This window comes from Barbus barbus (assembly GCF_936440315.1).
Source record: "Barbus barbus genome assembly, chromosome: 21".
In the NCBI taxonomy this organism is placed as follows: Eukaryota; Metazoa; Chordata; class Actinopteri; order Cypriniformes; family Cyprinidae; genus Barbus; species Barbus barbus.
This window is the reverse complement of record NC_136749.1, coordinates 13,224,959-13,244,099: the sequence shown is the minus strand read 5'-3', so window position 1 is coordinate 13,244,099 and position 19,141 is coordinate 13,224,959. Positions and strand designations below refer to the sequence as shown.

Below are 19,141 nucleotides of genomic sequence, written 5' to 3'. Positions count from 1 at the left end.
AATTGTTTTGTATAATAAAAGAGTATACCATTATTTTCAATTGCAATAATATTTAATAATATTACAGCTTTTTCTGTATTTTTGATCAAATAAATGCACATTTGATGAGCATAAGAGACTTCATTAACAAACAAAAATCTTTCTGATCCCAAACTTTTGAACGGTATGTGTATATTTGTTTGGTCATTTATTTGCTCTCTGTATTAATCTGATTATTGTAAAGTCTTGTGCTTTGGAAATTTGCCACATAAATGATTATTATAATTATTATTATAAATGACGCCATCCTTTTGTGATGCATGTATGTATAATATACAGTATTTGCTTCATATATGTAATTTCCAAAACTATTATTTGAATTTGATTGCATAGGGGTGAAATTGTTGTTTATATATGTTTTTATTTGTTTGCTCTCTGCATTAATATGATTGATCATTAAAGCTTGGAAGTGCATTTAAGCTTGGGAAATGTGCCATATAAAAAATTACTATTATTACACAGTGACAGAATCCTCCTGTGATGCATGTGTGCTTCATATACAATTTTCATCACCATTAATTTCTCTACAAAATGAATAACAAATTTGATAGGGAGGAAAGTGCATTTGATTGTTCAGGGGGGAAATTAATTAATTAATATGTCTGCTCTCTGTATTAATCTGATTGATTGTAAAGAGCCCTTGAGCTTTGGAAATGTGCTAAATTATTCTAATTGGTCAGAATCCTCCTGGGATGCATGGATTCTGCTGCTGAGAAATGTTGATAGACAAATTAAATTAACCAGCATCTTTATTTAAGAGAGTCATTTCTAAGTGCTAAAGTACACTTTGCTAGATCAAATACATGCACTTTAACACAAAAACCTTCATAAATTCAGCACACTCCATGAACCCAGATGGGTGTGACTGCACTAATGCGACAATGCACCAAAGTTTTCTTTTGGTTGCAGTGTGTGTTTACATGCGTGTGTGTAACATTGGCAGCTTCTCTTTAATTTACTCCAGATGTCTCTATGTACAGACAGTCACCCCAGGACACACACACACACAGTCACTCCTTCATTACCACCAAACCACAGAGAGCGATGGCAAGAGCGAGACAGGGATTAGCACAATTCCAGATTTAAGCTAACGCACGTCAGTGAATGTTATCAGAACTCTTCATTTTGGGTTTAGCTTGAATTGAAGCTTTTCTATGGTCTGTCTCTCTCCACAAAACACTGCTTATGAGTCACCAGCGCTGGCAGCACCCTTCTACTCCTGTAGCCTGCAGCTTTGGACCTGGACAGCTCTTATTTGGCCCTGGAGGCGTGCTGTATTTTTCTGCTTGATCTCATCAATGGCTTGACCTGTGCACACACCAGTTCGCCAGGGAAGCGTGAAGTGTTTTTTTCTTTTCGCTTTTGTAGCCTGCCTTTATTTAGCCACATTAGTCGAGTTGAGCACAACACGCATTTCATGCAGTGCCCTAAAAATCTTCCCTTGCAGCGATGGAGGCCAAACGGTGGAACATACAGTAATAAGCAGCTCGGGATGTTCTGCCATCTATGCTCTTAGCGGGCTGATTTCTCCACTCTTTTTTCTGAAGTACAAAGGGCTTCTTACGTGATCCTTGTGCATTCGTGGTACTGCCATGGGGCGAACGTTTAAGACTGCAATTTTGCGGCATAGAATAGACTTTTGTGTTCTGCCAGGTACTCAGATAATGTGCTTTATATGGAAACATTAGAAATAAACTGGTTTTAGAGTTGAAGTAGCAACATTATATTTTTTGGCTTTATACAAAAGTGTAATGAAATAGAAACAGGAAGTGATTGGGGAAGAGAGACAGGAACAGGATAGGGAAAGGACCACAAATCTGGACTCAGGACAACTGACATTCTGTTGCATGCCTCAGACAACTTGTCTTGTTAATCTTGTTATTGCAACTTTGTGTTTCAGATTTGTAACTTTATATGTCACAATTTCATCTACATCTCCCAATATGGAGTTTATCTCTTAATTTAGATGTTATAGCTTATCTTATTTTATATTTAATTTCCTAACTGTGACTTAATATTTCATGATTGCAATTCATTTCTCAAAATGGGATTTTATATCTCATAATTGCTAGTTTATATTTCACAGTTATGATTTTATATCTCATAATTGTGACTGTTTATGGTAATCGTGAATTTATGGTAATTGTGAATTTATCTCATAATTGATATGTTATATCTTACAATTTGATTTTATATTTAATTTCTTAACTGTGACTTAATATTTCATGATTGCAATTCATATCTCAAAATGTGATTTTATATCTCATAATTGTAAGCTGATATTTCACAATTATGATTTTATATCACACAATTGTGACTATTTATGACACTTTATCTCATAATTGAGACTTTATATCTCACAAGGTAATTTTATATTTTACTATTGCGACTCATAATTGTTTCTCATAATTGTGACTTAATACTTCACAATTGCAATTTATAACTCGTAATGTGATTTTTCATAATTACAATTTGTCTCATAATTACAACATAAATCACAATTGCAACATTTATTAATTGTGACTTAAAAATTACAAAGATATAAATTGTAATCATGAAATATTATCTCATAACTGAGACTTTATATCTCCTAATGCAATTTTATATTTGACAACTGTGATCCTATTGTGTTTTAATTGTGACTTAGTATTGCATTTTGTCACAATATGATTTTATCAACTCATAATTGCAAGTTTATATTTCACAATTGCGATTTTATAATGTACAACTTAGATTATCTCACAAACAATTATGACTTTATATCTTTATATTACATACAGTGTGGCAAATAAGTATTTGATAAACTGCCGATTTTTCACGTTTTCCCACTTACAAAGAATGGAGAGATCCAGAAAATCACATGATTTTTAAATAATGAACTTCCATTTTACTGCATGAAATAAGTATGATACAATAGAAAAATAGAACTTAATATTTGGTACAGAAACCTTTGTTTACAATTACAGAGGTCAGACGTTTCCTGTAGTTCTTGACCAGGTTTGCACACACTGCAGCAGCATTTTGGCCCACTCCTCCATACAGGCCTTCTCCAGATCTTTCAGGTTTTGGGGCTGTCGCTGGGAAACAGAGTTTCAGCTCCCTCCATAGATTTTCTATTGGGTTCAGGTCTGGAGACTGGCTAGGCCACTCCAGGACCTTGAAATGCTTCTTACGGAGCAACTCCTTAGTTGCCCTTGCTGTGTGTTTGGGGTCATTGTCATGCTGGAAGACCCAGCCACGACCCATCTTCAATGCTCTTACTGAGGGAAGGAGGTTGTTGCCCAAAATCTCGCGATACATGGCCCCATCCATCCTCCCCTCAATACGGTGCAGTCGTCCTGTCCCCTTTGCAGAAAAGCACCCCCAAAGTATGATGTTTCCATCCCCATGCTTCACGGTTGAGATGGTGTTCTTGGGATTGTACTCATCCTTCTTCCTCCAAACACGGCGAGTGGAGTTTATACCAAAAAGTTCTATTTTGGTCTCATCTGACCACATGACCTTCTCACATGCCTCCTCTGGATCATCCAGATGGTCTTTGGCAAACTTCAGACGGGCCTGCACATGTGCTGGCTTGAGCAGGGGGACCTTGCGCGCGCTGCAGGATTTTAATCCATGACGGTCCCAGCTCTCTTCAGGTCATTGACCAGGTCCTCCTGTGTAGTTCTAGGCTGATCCCTCACCTTTCTCAGGATCATTGATACTCCACGAGGCGAGATCTTGCATGGAGCCCCAGTCCGAGGGAGATTGACAGTCATCTTGAATTTCTTCCATTTTCTAATAATTGCGCCAACAGTTGTTGCCTTCTCACCAAGCTGTTTGCCTATTGTCCTGTAGCACATCCCAGCCTTGTGCAGGTCTACAATTTTGTCCCTAGTGTCCTTAGACAGCTCTTTGGTATTGCCCATAGTGGAGAGGTTGGAGTCTGATTGATTGAGTGTGTGAACGGGTGTCTTTTACACAGGTAACGAGTTCAAACAGATGCAATTAATACAGGTAATGAGTGGAGGATAGGAGGGCTTCTTAAAGACAAACTAACAGGTCTGTGAGAGCCAGAATTCTTGCTGGTTGGTAGGTGATCAAATACTTATTTCAATAAAATGGAAGTTAATTATTTAAAAATCATACAATGTGTTTTTTCTGGATTTTTTTTTTTTAATATTCTGTCTCTCACAGTTGAGGCGTACCTACGATGAAAATTACAGATCTCTCCATTCTTTGTAAGTGGGAAAACTTGAAAAATCGGCAGTAAATCAAATACTTATTTGCCCCACTGTACTTCCATATAAGAGTTCATTGAAAAAACATCTTTAAAAACAAATTACTTAAGTAAATGGCTTCTTACATTAGGATAAATATTTTTTTTGCAGTGTAACATGAGCAACTAAAGCTAGCTAGTGGAAGGGTTGGTAGTGTTGGTGGGAGGGTAGCAGCTGAAGATGGAGTACAGCAGGGTAATGGAGTAGAGCAGGGTGATGCATTTTGGCCTGGGGCAACAGTTTGTGCTTGAATGGGTACAGATCTGAGAGCTGATCTGCGTGACTAAATATACTGATAGTGGGAGACCTCACGAGGAAACACACATATCCAACCTGAGAAGAAGTGGACATGAAACAGAGCTAGCAATGTGGGGAAAACAGTCCAGGGAAGCCCAACCTTTTTGTGGCCCTGTGTGAGACATGACATGAAACTGTGCTCTTCTCCTCTCTCGTTGCACCTCTCCATCCTCCTCACCTACTTCACAGCTCCCTCTTTTACATGGGCGTGGGTGTAAAGGCTGCTTTTACCAGAATGTGAGGCTTTTAAACCATTCTGTTTCTCTCAGCGAGGAACACCCTTCTGTGTGCATTCTCCACTCAGCACTGTCTGCTCACACACACTTCTTTTCAACACAACATCCCTGAAGAGTCAAGTGGAGGCTAATTACCACTAAAGGAGAGCACAGTCATTTTTATAACCCGACCTCAGGGACTGACCTTATGGTGTTGTCTTCAGACCAGACTGACAAGATTACAGCAGGGACAAACTCTCTCTCTGAGCTGGGTTGTGTTTTGAGAAGTTTTGACTGCTCTATTTGGAAACTAGAGTGTGCCATGGGCATGTGGGCCAATGCAGGCCACTTGAAATCTTAAAAACTCAGTTTTAAGTGAACATGCAAAGAAAGTCCAATGCCCTTTACAGAAAAAGGTAAAACAATGATGTTGGAGGATTTTTAAGTTGGAGGGGTAAATGAGAGTTTTTCGCCCTACCCTCCCCTTTTCACGCATTACCCTACATAATGAGTGAAGCCACACATGCGATTTGAAGAGAAATTACTGATCATTTCACTAGATAAGACCCTTATTTCTCAGGTGTGATTGTGTAGAGCCCTTTGAAGCAGCATTGAAAACTGAACTTTGGACCTTCAACCCATTGGCTCCCATTGAAGTCCATTATGGAGAAAAATCCTGGAATGTTTTCCTCAAAAACCTTAATTTCTTTTTGAAAGAAAGACAAGAACATGTTGAATGACATGGGGGGTGAGTAAATTATTAGGAAATGTTTATTCCTAATAAATTAATTAATAAAAACTTAACTAATAATTACAAGTGAAGTAATTCTTTAAATATCTTGTTTAAAGGATATTTTACTTAATATATATATAAAAAAAAAGATTCTGTAAAAATCTAGAAAAAAAAGAGTCTGTGTTATGGGACCGATGTGTCGCCTGGTTAATATAGTATTATTGCAATATGGGCACAAAGAAGTTGGATTGGTCCTTGACTTTTTTCTATCTATTTCTCTGTCTTAAAAGAACTACTTGTTTTGTGCGGTCAACTATTTCTTTGGAAATTAAATATTTTGTTTGTCACCCAGTGAAACTGTAGGTTCTTATCATGCAAGCTCTCTAGGCTACGCAAGACACTAATTACTCCAAAAATACACTGAGATTTCACACTCCAAAAATGTTGTCATGTTTCGTTGAATATCTATTGACTGACTGACTGATGTCTGTTTATTTGAAAATATGGTGTCAGTGAGATTTTGTTATGTGTTTTTGAAAGAAATGTCTTGGTCACCAATGCTACCTTAATTATTCAATAAGCCAGTAAAAACAGTAATATTTATTACAATTAACTAATTTTCAATACATCATTTTCTATTTTAATATGAATTGAATACATTTTCAAATGTAATTTATTTCTGTGATGGTAAAGCTGAATTTACATGATCCTTCAGAAATTATTCTAATATGCTGATTTGCTGCTCAAGAAACATTTCTTATTATTATGTTAAATGTTAAAAACAGTTGTGATGGTTAATATTTTTTGTGGGAACTTATTTTCAGGATTCTTTGATGAACAAAGTTCAAAAGAACAGCATTTTTTTTAAAACAGTCATTTTGGCAAACAGGCATTTTGCCAGCAATGTAAAAGTCCTTACTATCACCTTTGATCAATTTAATGAATCTTTGCTGAAATATTTTAGTTATTTTAATATGAATACATATTAATGTATTCACTTATTTATTGGAAGTACCCTATTATATTTATGGCACCTTATTTTAATAAAAAAAATTAAATCATCATTATTATTATTATTATTATAAGTATGTGTGATGCAATGGCAATATTGTATGTATAGTAATCAGGCATTACAAATTTTCTTTGCTTTGAAAGTTATTTGAAATTTAAATATAATTGTTAACAACAATTGGTAACGATCATTATGCAAGTGAAAAACTGTATTTAATATTATAAAATCAACCTTACTACCTGTGTTAAAGTAGCCTTGGAGTAAAGGGGCCTATCCATAAAAAATTGTCCCAGGACCTGAATTTGATCAGATTAGATCCACTTTTTTCATTGTAAATAGTTACATACACTCTTTACCATTCATGCGCATAAACGTGCTTTCGTGTGAAAAATGCAAAGCACAATAACCGATTCAGATAAGTTTGAAAAAACAGTTGCACATACATGCTTCTGTGAAACAACATGTTCTTAACATACTCTGGTATTCAGATACCTCACACACACACACACACACACACACAACACACACCGCACACAAAATGATTCACTGAGAGCTTTTTCACAAGAGCTCACTATGAGATGCCAACTTCATCAATCCATCTATTTAAACTGCTCATGTCTATGATGCATTGACTGAAAACACCATTTAGCCAATAGAGAAATGAGACTGAGAGAAAGAAAAAGTGCAGATGAAAGGACACAGAGATGTACAGTGAATTGAGTGGGGTGTCTGTATTGTCAAAGGGCTGAATGGTCTGTGGGGAGGAAGAAGGCCATTATAACAGTTATAATATCAGCAAAAAGGGGGCAGAGAGTTGGGAAGGGGGGGGGGTTGCATGGGTCAGAGAGAGACAAAGGTTACACAACAAATTATTCACCCCTCTGCTGGCTCCATTCTGCACCCTTTTGTTAAGCATAAACGCAGCTTGGCAGGGTCCACAGAGAGATCTTCGATTCACAGTAGCAACTCATAAACAGCCACTCATTACACAGTACAAGAGTCCGCTCAGATCATCAGCCTCAAACTGACACAAACACATGCAGATGGAAATGAAAGTGAACTATTATAACCGCAAACAGACCTACAAACTCACTCAGAGACTCCTACACATGTTGACACACACACACACACCAAACCGGACAGCAAGAGACCCCGATAACCCCTCAAAACGGGGCAGCTGAGAGCACCAGGGGGAGCAAAGGAAGTTTCATACCTTCTTCAGCTGAACTGTGCTGGACCACAAGAGAGACAGACAGAAAGATCCTCCACATTTCCATCAGAGCAACACACAGGAGAAGTCCAGAGAGGAAGAACACAGGAGAGGGACACAGGAGGAGAGAGAGAAAGAGAGAGAGAGAGGCAGAGAGAAGGGAGGAGGAGTCTGTCTGCTCGTTTTTATCTCAGATTAAAGAGAGGAGAGAAAGAGAGGGGGTGGGGGTGGGGGAGCAGGGAGGAGTATTTATGTATGATGATGATTATGACTGAGAAGTCACTGAGCAAAGAATGAAGAGAGAGAGAGAGAGAGAGAGAGAGATGAAGGGACCAGTAAACTGACTTTAGCCACTCACTGTGATGGAAAGCCTAAAACAAGTTTGGCTTGTTTGCAGAAAAAGTGCCTAGACGCTCTCACAGTCACATTTGATGAAGGCTCTGGTTTGGCATGCTGATAGGGCACAGAGAGCCAGATTGGAAATATGCATCACTCAATAAAAGAAGCTTGGAAACATGCCTGTGTTTTCTTTTCCTCTCTTCTTTCAATTGCTGCTTTTTTCCTGGGGGGAAAAAAATACATATTTTGAATATTTTCTTCTGGGCTTGGTCATGTCTCATTTTCCACATAAACACACACACATAGAGAAAAAGAGAAAGGTTATTCAGTATAGACATTCATTTAGAGGCTGCTGTACTCCTGAAGACGAGTTTTGTACAATTATCTCTTTGAAAACAGCGCCTCCTGATGGAGTGACTTGAAGACAGCAGTACAGCCTCGATTTGTTTGTGAGAAGCCTGATAACTGACCGGTCAAGCATCAAACAAGCCGTCTACTTCTGACAATTCTTCCACCAACACTCTTCGACGCTATCTCCTCCTTTACTATAATGTACTTTTTTTTTAAATGTGTTTTACCTATATTTTATCCAACTCCGTAGTCCTGATGGTCAAGCCGCAGATCGAGGCGAGTCTCGGGCTCGAGCTTCCTGCCCTTCTTCAAGAACAGGAAGCTAAATTGATTTACCAGACTGGATGAGCAGGTAAAGTATTGAATTGGATTTAGTTAATTTGTACCAAAATAAATCATTTATGTCATACCGGAAATGTACAATATAGCGAGAAAAACAAAACAATTAATTCAAGTGCATAAGTAAATCACAATGGAATATAAACCACACGCTATTATTAGATTAAATATATTTAATCAATAAATATCAGTAAATCAATATATTTGGGTATATGACTTTTATGATATGATGCAACATGTCATGGGAATGAACAGACCTGTCATGACACATAAGAGTTATCTCATAAAAAATATGTAGAGAGTTATTGTGCTGTGAACAGTCACAAACACGTCAGATCAAATCATGTGCAATGGGAATGTTTTAATCTTGTCAATCTCACAAAATAAATATGCTTTCAAGTGCTTATGGTATTACATACACTCATATTTAGGACATTGTGTTTGAAAAAAAATGTAAAAAGGTAAATGCATAAGAAACTGGAAATAAAATTATAAAAGCTATAAATATAACAATATATAAATATAAAACATTCACAAAAAATAAAAACAGAAAACATCATTGGTACATACTAGATAAGTCCAAAAAGCATCTCAATCAGACAGACTAGTGCAGCAAAATACAGTAATAAATGTAAACAAACAAAAATACATATTTATACAGTAGAGCAAAACCTTTACAGTGTACAGTCCAAACTACCCCAGAACTAAAAAAATTTTTAAATTTAAATACCCCCATTTAAAAAAAAAAAAAAAAAAAAAACTCAACTAGGGCTGTTAAGCAGTGTGCTTGTGCTAGTGGATTTCATGATTAACTTTCATATGATCCTGTATCAGTAGTGTTCATTCAGTCATGTTCAGTGACAATCATCACGAGAAATACTTAAGTGATGAACACCATTTAAACTGATAATTCATAACTTCAGCAGTATATCTACAACCAGTAACATCTACATAAACAGCAACACATGCTGAAATAACTGGACCTGTACGGGACCCCCTCCCCAAAACATACTAAAAATCTAGGATTTTAAAACCCAATTTAAGCAGTAAAATGACTCCTTTTTACAAAACCGCCAGATGCTAATGGCCTGAATAGCCGTAACAGCAAACAGGAGAGTCTTCAGAGAGTCTGATTAGCGTGAATTCAATCTGCTGTAAAGCAACTGCGTGTATTTTTTTTTTACCTTGAAATATCAGTTTCAAAATCATTCTGATGGTACACTGACTTCTCATAAGGCTTCTGTTTATTCCCCACACTTCCTACCAAACATCTGTTCCAGAAGTAAGGCACGAAATGCAGCGAAAAGGCCAGACTGCTTTACAAGAGCAACAAATGCACATGTACAACTATCCACTTCAATTATGATAGTGAACTTTACTCATTTAACTGCAGGGGGCTCCAAAGTCCGAAATACACAAAACTTCATACAAGTCTTTGGGCAATATGGGAAATTTGCTAACCAACAATTTAAATATCAGTTTAATATTCCACATGATTATGTACAAGTGCTTAGCGCTCAGTAGAAATCTCAACAAACATTCACATCTGCAACCACATGTAATAAACACTTATTTGCTCATAATGACCTGCCAATCATAAAAAGGCTTTCAGTACCATAACACTGTTTAGTAACTCTACGTCAGTGGTCTCCAAACTTTTCAGACATTTTTAAACCCCATGATGTTTTTGAAGCTAACTCACGTCAATAATAATAACAAAAAGCACAGTGATTTGATTATTTTAACAGCTGCTATCTGTTACACTTGCAGTGTAACATTTTGATTTGTGAAAACACTGATGTGCTTGATGATCTCACTGATCTATTTGATAAATACACCAAGCTATAGTCTTTATAATAATGCCCATTATTTAGCTGCATCTGTTCATTTAAGGTATCAATCTTTTGTGGGTTAAAGGGTTTTTTTTCTACAGGTTTGCTCAGCTTTTCTCCTGACCAGCCATTTCAGTCATCTGAAACTTCTCTGATGACGGGGATACTGGCATTGCGATGGCACCCTCTGGGGACGTGTAGTTGGCGGCATTGGAAAACCCACTGGCAATGTCCTCAAACGTTCGGCCTTTGGTTTCAGGAACGCGGAAGTAGGTAAACACGAAGAAGATGACAAGGAGGATGAAGAATATGATAAAGACGTATGCTCGACACAGGTCCTGAAAAGTAAGCAAGATCACAATGAGTTTAGTTCTTGCATCCCTGACATATGTGATACAGATGAATTCACTGAGAAGGTTCTCACCAATAGTTTTGGGAAAAGCAGTCCGACAAGAAAGCTGGCAGTCCAGTTGCAGAATCCCGCCACAGCGATGGCTGCTGGGCGTGGACCTTGAGCGAATAACTCAGCCACTATGAACCAAGGGATTGGTCCCGGTCCCATCTCAAAACTGGCCACAAAACCGAACACTGCCAGAATGGCCAGAATGCTGATTGCTGAAGTTCCCTGCTAGCCGTATATGGAAATTGAACCATTTGGAGAGAGAAGTGATACATTTCAGTGAATGACTTCCAACACAGATGTAAGTTGGCATTCATTAGTAAGATCACACACTAACCCCTGCAGATACAGATTCGGGTATGGCAGTCGTATTAGTACCATTTCCTGCTTTTGCTCCTGTAGGGTTCTTAAGATCAGAAAACACAAAAAAATGCAATCCCTTTATTTTTCCATTTAAATAAACTATAGTTAAATCAATGACAATTCATTCTGAAGATTTTAGTGGTTTAACATTTAGTGCAATTTAATGATATGCAATAAGTCCCAAACTCACAAGAATTTCAAGAGAAATGGTCATGAACAGAGCACAGACAGCCATTCCAGCTAGTCCGACCATATGAAGTGTTCTTCTTCCTGCCCTCTCCACCAGGACTAGCTGTTGAGCAAAGCAGAGGAAGAATCAAAACAGTCCTTTTAGTACACCATCATAAAATTATTTAAAAGACATAAGGTCATAAGAATTGCAAATAAGATGGGTGAATTTTGGATATGTGAGTATTTGAGCTCAGCTGTGTAAACTTACAGAGATGACAGTGAAGAGAGTGTTGACTGCACCCACTCCAATGGTGGCATAGACTGCCTCAGTGATACCTGCATATCCGAAGATCTCTGTAGAGTAATAAATTACCTGGAAGATTGACAGAAAACAGCTGGTTAACATTTAGAACCGTTCATGTCAACATTCTAAGTCAAAGAGGGGGAAAACATGCAAGGAATCCTTAGAAACTGACAGAATTAAAGCAAAAAAAAAAAGCAAAAAAAAAAAAGATTAAAAAAAAAAATCTAAAATTGTGTTATTACACCTTTTTAGAAAGAATATTATTATACAGTAATAATATATATTATCCATATTACAAATATTAAGGCCTGGTTTCACAGACAGGCTTCGCTTAGCCAGCACTAGGCCTTAGATAAATTAAGATATTTAGGCAGTTTTTATAAAAATGCCTGAGAAGAAAATGTTACAGGTGTGCAGCTTGCAACAGAACAATGGCACTGACATATTTTAAGATATGTCAGAGCAAAATATTTTCAGTTGAGACAGCTCAAACATGTATTTTAGTCTGGGACTAACCTTAAGCCTTGTTTTCGAAACCAGGGGTATGTGTTTAATTTTATCACCTTAACTGTTTTAGGTGATACATAATAGTACATATCATATATACAGCCCACAACAATCCGTTTCTAGCATGTGTTCATTTTTCCAATGTAGACTTGATAAATTCATGCTAACTGAACTCGGTCAGTGTGGTTTGGTAGAGAGTGTTGACTGTAGTGGCCGGGGTTGTGCTAACTGTAGGGTTTGCTAAAACATGCTTTAAGTTCAGGTGGTATTTCAGGCTAGAACCACTTTGATGGCATTAATTCCTTATTGACGAAGTCCTTATTGCATATAATGCAAATGACTTTGGTTTTATTGGTGGCTCTATCCGAATGGGATCTGGTTTGATGGTTGTGTTCAATATTTTTACCTGGAAAACAAGGCACTGCAGGCTATAAAAATGTGGATGAGCTAATCAAACATCAGATTTATACATGGTGCGAGAAGTTCTGTATAAAGTGTGAGACTCACAGCGTTGATGCCAGAGAGTTGTTGGGACAGCTGCAGGATTATGGCGATAATAATGGGCTGTCTGTAAGCAGAGTTACGGAACAGCTCTGGAATAGAAACTTTCTTCTCCATGGACATCTTCAAGGCCTCTTCCTTCATCTCTCGGATGTCATCCTCCACATCTGAATGCCCACGAAGACGTGTTAGTACTAAGAGCAAAAGAAATGAAGAAAGACGTACATCATCAGCGCGGAAGAGTAAATAAACTTTAGTTGCTCAGGCAGTTCTGTTCTTGAGCGGGGGACTTTTTTCATTCTTTAGTAGTCATAGCAGACTCACCTTGGCGTGCCTCCTCCTCCTGGTTCAGAGTGATCAGCAGGTATCGAGGGCTCTCTGGGCAGAAGATCAGCATGATGCACTGTAACACTGCAGGCAACGCCGTCAGAGCCAATAACAATGGCCACAAAGACTGAGACCCCAGCAATAACTCCAGGCCTAAGATCTACAATGAAATCCACAAAAATTACCCATTTACAACCATTTCTTTTTTAGTATATATAACATATATTGCAAAGCAGTAAGACTTCAACAAAATGATCAATTCTGAAGAGTCTTCTCCCTTAATTACATTGACTAAAGCTTTCAAGTTTTAAAAATGACCCAAAACCAGTCCAAATATGTGACCCTGGACCACAAAACCAGTCATAAGGGTCAATTTTGTGAAATTGAGATTCATACATCCAGAATGAATAAATAGGTTTCCCATTGATGTATGGTTTGTTAGGATAGGGCAGTATTTGGCTGAGATACAACTATTTGAAAATCTGGAATCTAAGGGTGCAAAAAAATAAAATAATTCTAGGCTAAATATTGAGAAAATCACCTTTAAAGTTGTCCAAATTAAGTCCTTAGCAATGCATATTACTAATCAAAAATTAAGTTTTGATATATTTACAGTAGGAAATTTACAAAGTATCTTCATGGAATGTGATCCTTAATATTCTAAATGATTTTTGGCATAAAAGAAAAATTGATAATTTTGACCCATACAATGCATTTTTGGCTGACATTATGGAATGTGCCAGGATATTTTCAGGGAATAATGACTTACATTTCAGTCTGTGCCTTGCAAAAAGCTATTATATGACTTCAGAAGACTGATTATAGTACACGAAACATATAGACCAATTTGATTATACTTTTATGGTGCTTTTCAATCTTTTTCAAGCTTCAGTGTCTTTATAATTGCATGAAAATAAGGCATGTATATGTGGCAAATAATGGCAAAGTTAATTTTTTTTTATTTTAGCTATCCCTTTAATCTGTTATCAACATTCATACATAGGAAAATCTAACCTGTGCAATTAGGATGCCGATGACCACCCCGAGCTGGTGAAGGGTACCAAAAGCCCCTCGCAGTGCCGTTGGAGCAATTTCACCCACATACATGGGCGTCAATCCTGTACACAGGCCACAGAAGGCACCAATAACCAGACGGCCCACTATCACCAACTCATAAGATGTGCACATGCTGGATACACCCATCAGGCCTCCACCAATCAGAGCCAGGATGTTGGACAGAAGCATGCATTTTCGTCTGTAATGAGAAGATGGGACATGAATAAAAAAAGTTTAACAAAGCATTTATATTTGTTTTATGTTAAAAGAAACTGTGAATTTCTCACCTCCCTAGTTTGTCAACTAGAGTGCCAACACTAAGAGACCCGATCATGCCGCCAACATTGAAAATGGAAACAGTTACACTCCACATTGTTGTCAACGTAGATTTTTCCATCGGCTCTCCACTGCGCTCCTGAGTCACGTTTCTGATGAAGTTCTTCACTTTCTGATCATCAACAGAGACAGATGACGAGTGATGAAGTAAGTAATGATTTGAAGAGCTGTTTTTTGAAAAGTCTAAAATGCTACTCACTTGATGAAACACTTACCTCATGGGGTGCATTGATGACGCCTGTGTTGTAGCCAAACTGCAAGGAGCCGATGACAGCCGTGGACACACAAAACATGAGGCACCATGTCACCTGCTTCCCCTGGACAAAAAGAAGGAACACACATACTGTAACATGTAGAAAAATAAAAAGAGTAAAGATGAATGCAAGACAAAACGTAAAACTGAGGTTGTCATCGGTTTGGGGGTCAGTGGCATCAAACGTTTTGAAAACTCCTGCATTAAAAGGCTAACAGAGCCAAACAGATGAAGAAAAGCTGTCTCTCTCACTTTAGCCATTATTTTTAGCACACGAAATCACACTCTCGCGTCACTCAGTAATCACACTCATTCCTTACAATGTCCTGTTTGTAAGGCCTATAACGTTGCTAGATAAATTGAGTCTAAAGACATTCTCAATTCTAAACGGCACACAAATTCTGATAGCAACATATTACACAATGCAGTATTTCCCAGAGTATGTGTGAAAGTGGAACAAAACTGTTGCATACATTAGTAAGCGATAATAACTGGAATGCTCGTGTCCTTGTGTGTCATTCTTTCCTAAATTAAATTCTGAAACTGTTTTGCTGCTCTGATCTTAATGTCTGTTCCTTTTTCTTGTGTCAAATTAAAAGAAAACAGAAATAATGACCTAAACTTACGGTCAACTGTGCAACTTCTGTATGACTGCAGAGGAAACCAAATTAACCAGAGATTAAAGAGTTAAAATCTGCATGACTGATGGTACAAACGCACGTCAGTAGCAAAAGCACAGAAAACCACACATTTAGACCAGTTCCCACATGTTATGCGGGTAATGGATTACAACGCTCAGTAGTCTGAGGGCCTGTGTATTGTTTTTTGAGAGAGAGAGAAATTTGCAATGGTTTTACATGACGTTATAATAATTTGTAGAGGACTGCTTCTAAGGAGCTTCCTTCAAAACTGCATTTGGCAAATGTCAGTACAAACACTGCACCACACCTTTAAACCTGCACAAAGAACTGGTCTCATGTTTTGATAAAACTTAAACACACACAAGCTGGTCCCCTGGAGGAGTGACTGTAAACAAGGATATGGGTGTCGTCATGTGATCTGGAAGTAGCCAAGAGTCATCTTTAGGAATCTAATATTCATAATGACTTCTGCTGATAGAGGATGATCCATCGCTGCATTTTTCATCTCTACTGAGCAAAACAGACCAAACCACATATTTGCACATCCCACCATACAACCCCCAGCCTTCATAACTTAACTGGCCGTACTCATTTATTAAATCAACACACTTTGTGTTAGACTCACTTAATAGATTTGTAATGAGCTGCAATGGATGCTAAATTGGCACACTCGGATTGGAAATTTCCATTCTGTCTGTCCATTCTACAACAAGTAAGAACCGGTCAGGATGCTGTTCATATGTTCAAGTTTGAACATGCCAGCTGAACCCTGCTCTAAACATTCATTTCTCGTTGTCGCATTCCTTTGCTTATCTTGGTTTCTTAATTCACATGCTGCAATCCAAGATGACAAAGCAGGTAAAAAAATAAATAAAAATCCATTACCACCAATGTATTTTTTTTATATTTATTACGATGATCAATTGAATACTAATAGCCTGAACAGACATTAACTAAGGATATCTTATTAAACCCACCAGTGCAACACATTAGCTACACTCATATGGTACACAATCAGCCCGTAAATCGCGAGAAAATTAAAAATGACGACAACATTTCAAATCTACACCAGATGCCCATGGGCATCCCCTAAATTTTTACTACAGTTCTTGCATGGTAACCACAGTTTCCTGTATATGGGATCATTGTAGTAACACCTATATCACAAGTTATGGTACATGTTATGAAAACATACCTAGGGAACAAACTGCCATAAAAATATGCAGATTATGCATATTACATTAAACACCATAACCTCTGTATGTAATCCCTGAAAAAGAAGGATACTTTAGAATACTTTTAAAAGAGCACTTAAGTGCAAACTGAATGTAACTTAATCGGATGTTATCTGCAATTAAATTAAAATGTATAATTGTTTAAATCTATATTAAATGCAATTAGCTAAACTTTAGAGTGCTTTTTTTGAGAAGCAGGACTTTATGTAACTTCATGATTGAACTTCGTTATGAAATATATTTGTATTTACTCATTTTTAATGATGAAGTTGCAATTTAGTACTTAGTATTACTTAGTAATATTGAACAGTAACAATGAATGTATGTTATTCAACATGAAAATAAGCGTGCTTCTTTAAAGCAAAAAAATTATTTCAAAGAATAAAGTTCCACTTAATTTGATTTTTTTTTTTTAAAGTGCACCTTTTAAAAAAGTACTTAAGTGTGGCAAGATACAGGCATGAAGTTCAAATATTATCTGCAGTAAAAAAAAAAAAAAACTTTTAATATTACACTAGTGCACATTCTTAAAGGTAAAACTGTAAATAAAAAAGTTACCCATTTTTATAAGGGTCATAGTGATGGTAAAGCCTTTACTTAGAAATCATAAAGAAGAAAGCTAAACATCACCACTGATTCTGTATAAAGACATAGAGGAGAGCCTCTACCTTACTGTCCTTCATCTTCTCCATCCTGCTCTCTGTTACAAAAGCCAGTTATTGAGACAGAAGTCTTCAGTTTGGTTCTTCCTCTTTTTGCAGTGAGACCAAACTTGTTTCCAGGGTAAACACAAATCCGTATTTGGTAAAGCTTCTAGAGGGAGGAAAAAGAATATTAATAGTTGTTGTCAGTAATGGTAAGGAATGAGACAAAGCTTTTCTGTCTTCAAGATGAACGTAAAAAAAAACAGCTTCCTGCAACGGATGTCTGCAGAGTTGAGATGACAGTTGAGCATCAGTATTGTGCAAAGTAAATGTAGAAGTCAAATACAAGAGGCATCTCTCTACCCTATATATTGCTCAAACTCAGTCTTAGTGGTTTTCCTGTAACATCAAATCCTCAATCCTGTATCAATCTTGCTATATTAAACAACTGAAATTTTGAACCAGGGGTCAGCAAACTTGATTCTGGAGGGCCAGTGTCCCGCAGAGTTCCAACTTTCCTCAATACACCTGCTGGGAAGTTTCTAGTATACCTAGCAAGACCTTGATTAGCTGGTCCAGGTGTGTTTAATTAGGGTTGGAGCTAAACTCTGCAGGACCGAGTCTGGTGACCCCTGTTTTAAACAGTCTACCACTGAATAAAATCAATCTTGCTTTAGTTAACAGCTCCATACAGTTCTAATTATTTAGTAATACAATTTAAAGTGATCAAAGAAGTACAATACTTTACTGCAGGCTTATTTTCAAGATTTAAGGTAATAATTTTTAAATAGCCTAGGGGTGCTAATAGTTTATAATGAAGCAGCAGCATCATGAGTAGGCTACTTACATAAAATATAATTCCAAGACTAATTATAGTTATATTTTTATATAATAAGAATGTAAAACAATTATATTTACGTTTGTTAGCGGAGCTCGTGCGTCGATCAGGTAGTTGCTGGTGTGATGAAACACTCTCGCCTCGCGCCGCTCGTGGGTTTTATGGAGTGTGAGACACGAGCAACTGCACGTTGCACTTTTTGTCGTCACGCCGGTGCTCCCCCTGTTTTTGTAACATCTTGAGTCACAGGATTAAACCAGAGCTACATCTGAAGACAGTCGCGTAACATCCTTTAGTTGGAAATGATAGCCGCGTCTCAAAAACTAGTGAGCATCTATCTAGTCAACACTTCAGCATCATTTTGAATATGTCAGTGATGCCAGAAACGCTGTCTAAACTCGCGAGGTTTCTAGGCAAAGCCTGGTTTAATGTCCTTATTCAGTTATTCGCCGCATAGACTGAAACTGAATCGCGCCTCTGTTCCTCTGGCGCAGCTTCCCACCAGATTCAAACTTGCCAAAAGTTGCTGTGTGACACAATAAACCCGTTATTGTTGTCATGTGAGTGCTTCTGTGAGAGAATGCCATCTTTTTTTTGTTTGTAAACAAGTAGCCCTCTCTTCCGAGCCCGGGGTTTGCTGGCACTTCATACAAGTGTGTGATCTAGTGATAACAAATGTTTCGCTGCCTACGCTCCTTAGCTTTCGTTTGTTCACTGAAATGGGCTAAAAAGCATTACAAATTCATTTCTATCACGTTGGATGCACTTATTAATCATAACTTAAAGTTACAAAGTAATAATCGATTTGCGTTTGGTTTCTGCCAGTGTAGATAATGACCTAAAAATGTATTATTACACTGAAAACAAAGTAATAATGTATATAATAATACACAAAAACACGGAACACTATGGTTGTCTGTGTTTTAGGACAGACAAGCA

At 37.4% G+C, this 19,141-nt stretch overlaps 2 protein-coding genes across 3 annotated transcripts in view; both read right to left on the bottom strand.

Annotated features, from left to right (window-relative positions):
• Window positions 1-7,832, bottom strand: part of LOC306887518 (ephrin type-B receptor 5-like) — a gene marked incomplete at both ends in the record, with an annotated part of 117,358 nt that extends 109,526 nt beyond the window's left edge. The window contains one exon of the mRNA XM_079445303.1: window positions 7,769-7,832. Within this exon, the coding sequence (XP_079301429.1) occupies window positions 7,769-7,832 (64 nt within the window). The remainder of the gene's footprint in view (window positions 1-7,768) is intronic.
• A 1,122-nt stretch (window positions 7,833-8,954) lies between these two features.
• On the bottom strand, window positions 8,955-18,705 carry LOC306886986 (solute carrier family 2, facilitated glucose transporter member 3-like). Of its 2 annotated transcripts, none has more exons than XM_079444424.1 (12): window positions 18,283-18,705; window positions 17,389-17,533; window positions 14,807-14,908; window positions 14,543-14,703; window positions 14,214-14,454; window positions 13,197-13,359; window positions 12,879-13,066; window positions 11,829-11,933; window positions 11,580-11,681; window positions 11,364-11,432; window positions 11,051-11,251; window positions 8,955-10,964 (listed from the first exon to the last, which is right to left on the bottom strand). In XM_079444424.1, the coding sequence occupies exons 2-12, from the start codon at window positions 17,410-17,412 to the stop codon at window positions 10,734-10,736; spliced, it is 1,587 nt and encodes a 528-aa protein (XP_079300550.1). In that variant the 5' UTR covers window positions 17,413-17,533; window positions 18,283-18,705; the 3' UTR covers window positions 8,955-10,733. The 2 variants fall into 2 exon arrangements, with proteins under 2 accessions (XP_079300550.1, XP_079300549.1); XM_079444423.1 differs by having other exon boundaries at window positions 8,961-10,964; window positions 11,051-11,254; window positions 18,283-18,377.
• Between the last annotated feature and the right edge of the window lie 436 nt (window positions 18,706-19,141).

What these genes read in the sequence shown, in the direction of transcription:
- LOC306886986 (XM_079444423.1), bottom strand. Translation starts at nt 17,412, where the DNA reads ATGGAGAAGATGAAGGACAGTAAG. An exon ending in TCATCAATGCACCCCATGAG is followed by an intron (nt 14,704 to 14,806) that starts GTAAGTGTTTCA and finishes GTTGATGATCAG; the next exon opens with AAAGTGAAGAACTTCATCAG. An exon ending in CTAGTTGACAAACTAGGGAG is followed by an intron (nt 14,455 to 14,542) that starts GTGAGAAATTCA and finishes TTCTCATTACAG; the next exon opens with ACGAAAATGCATGCTTCTGT.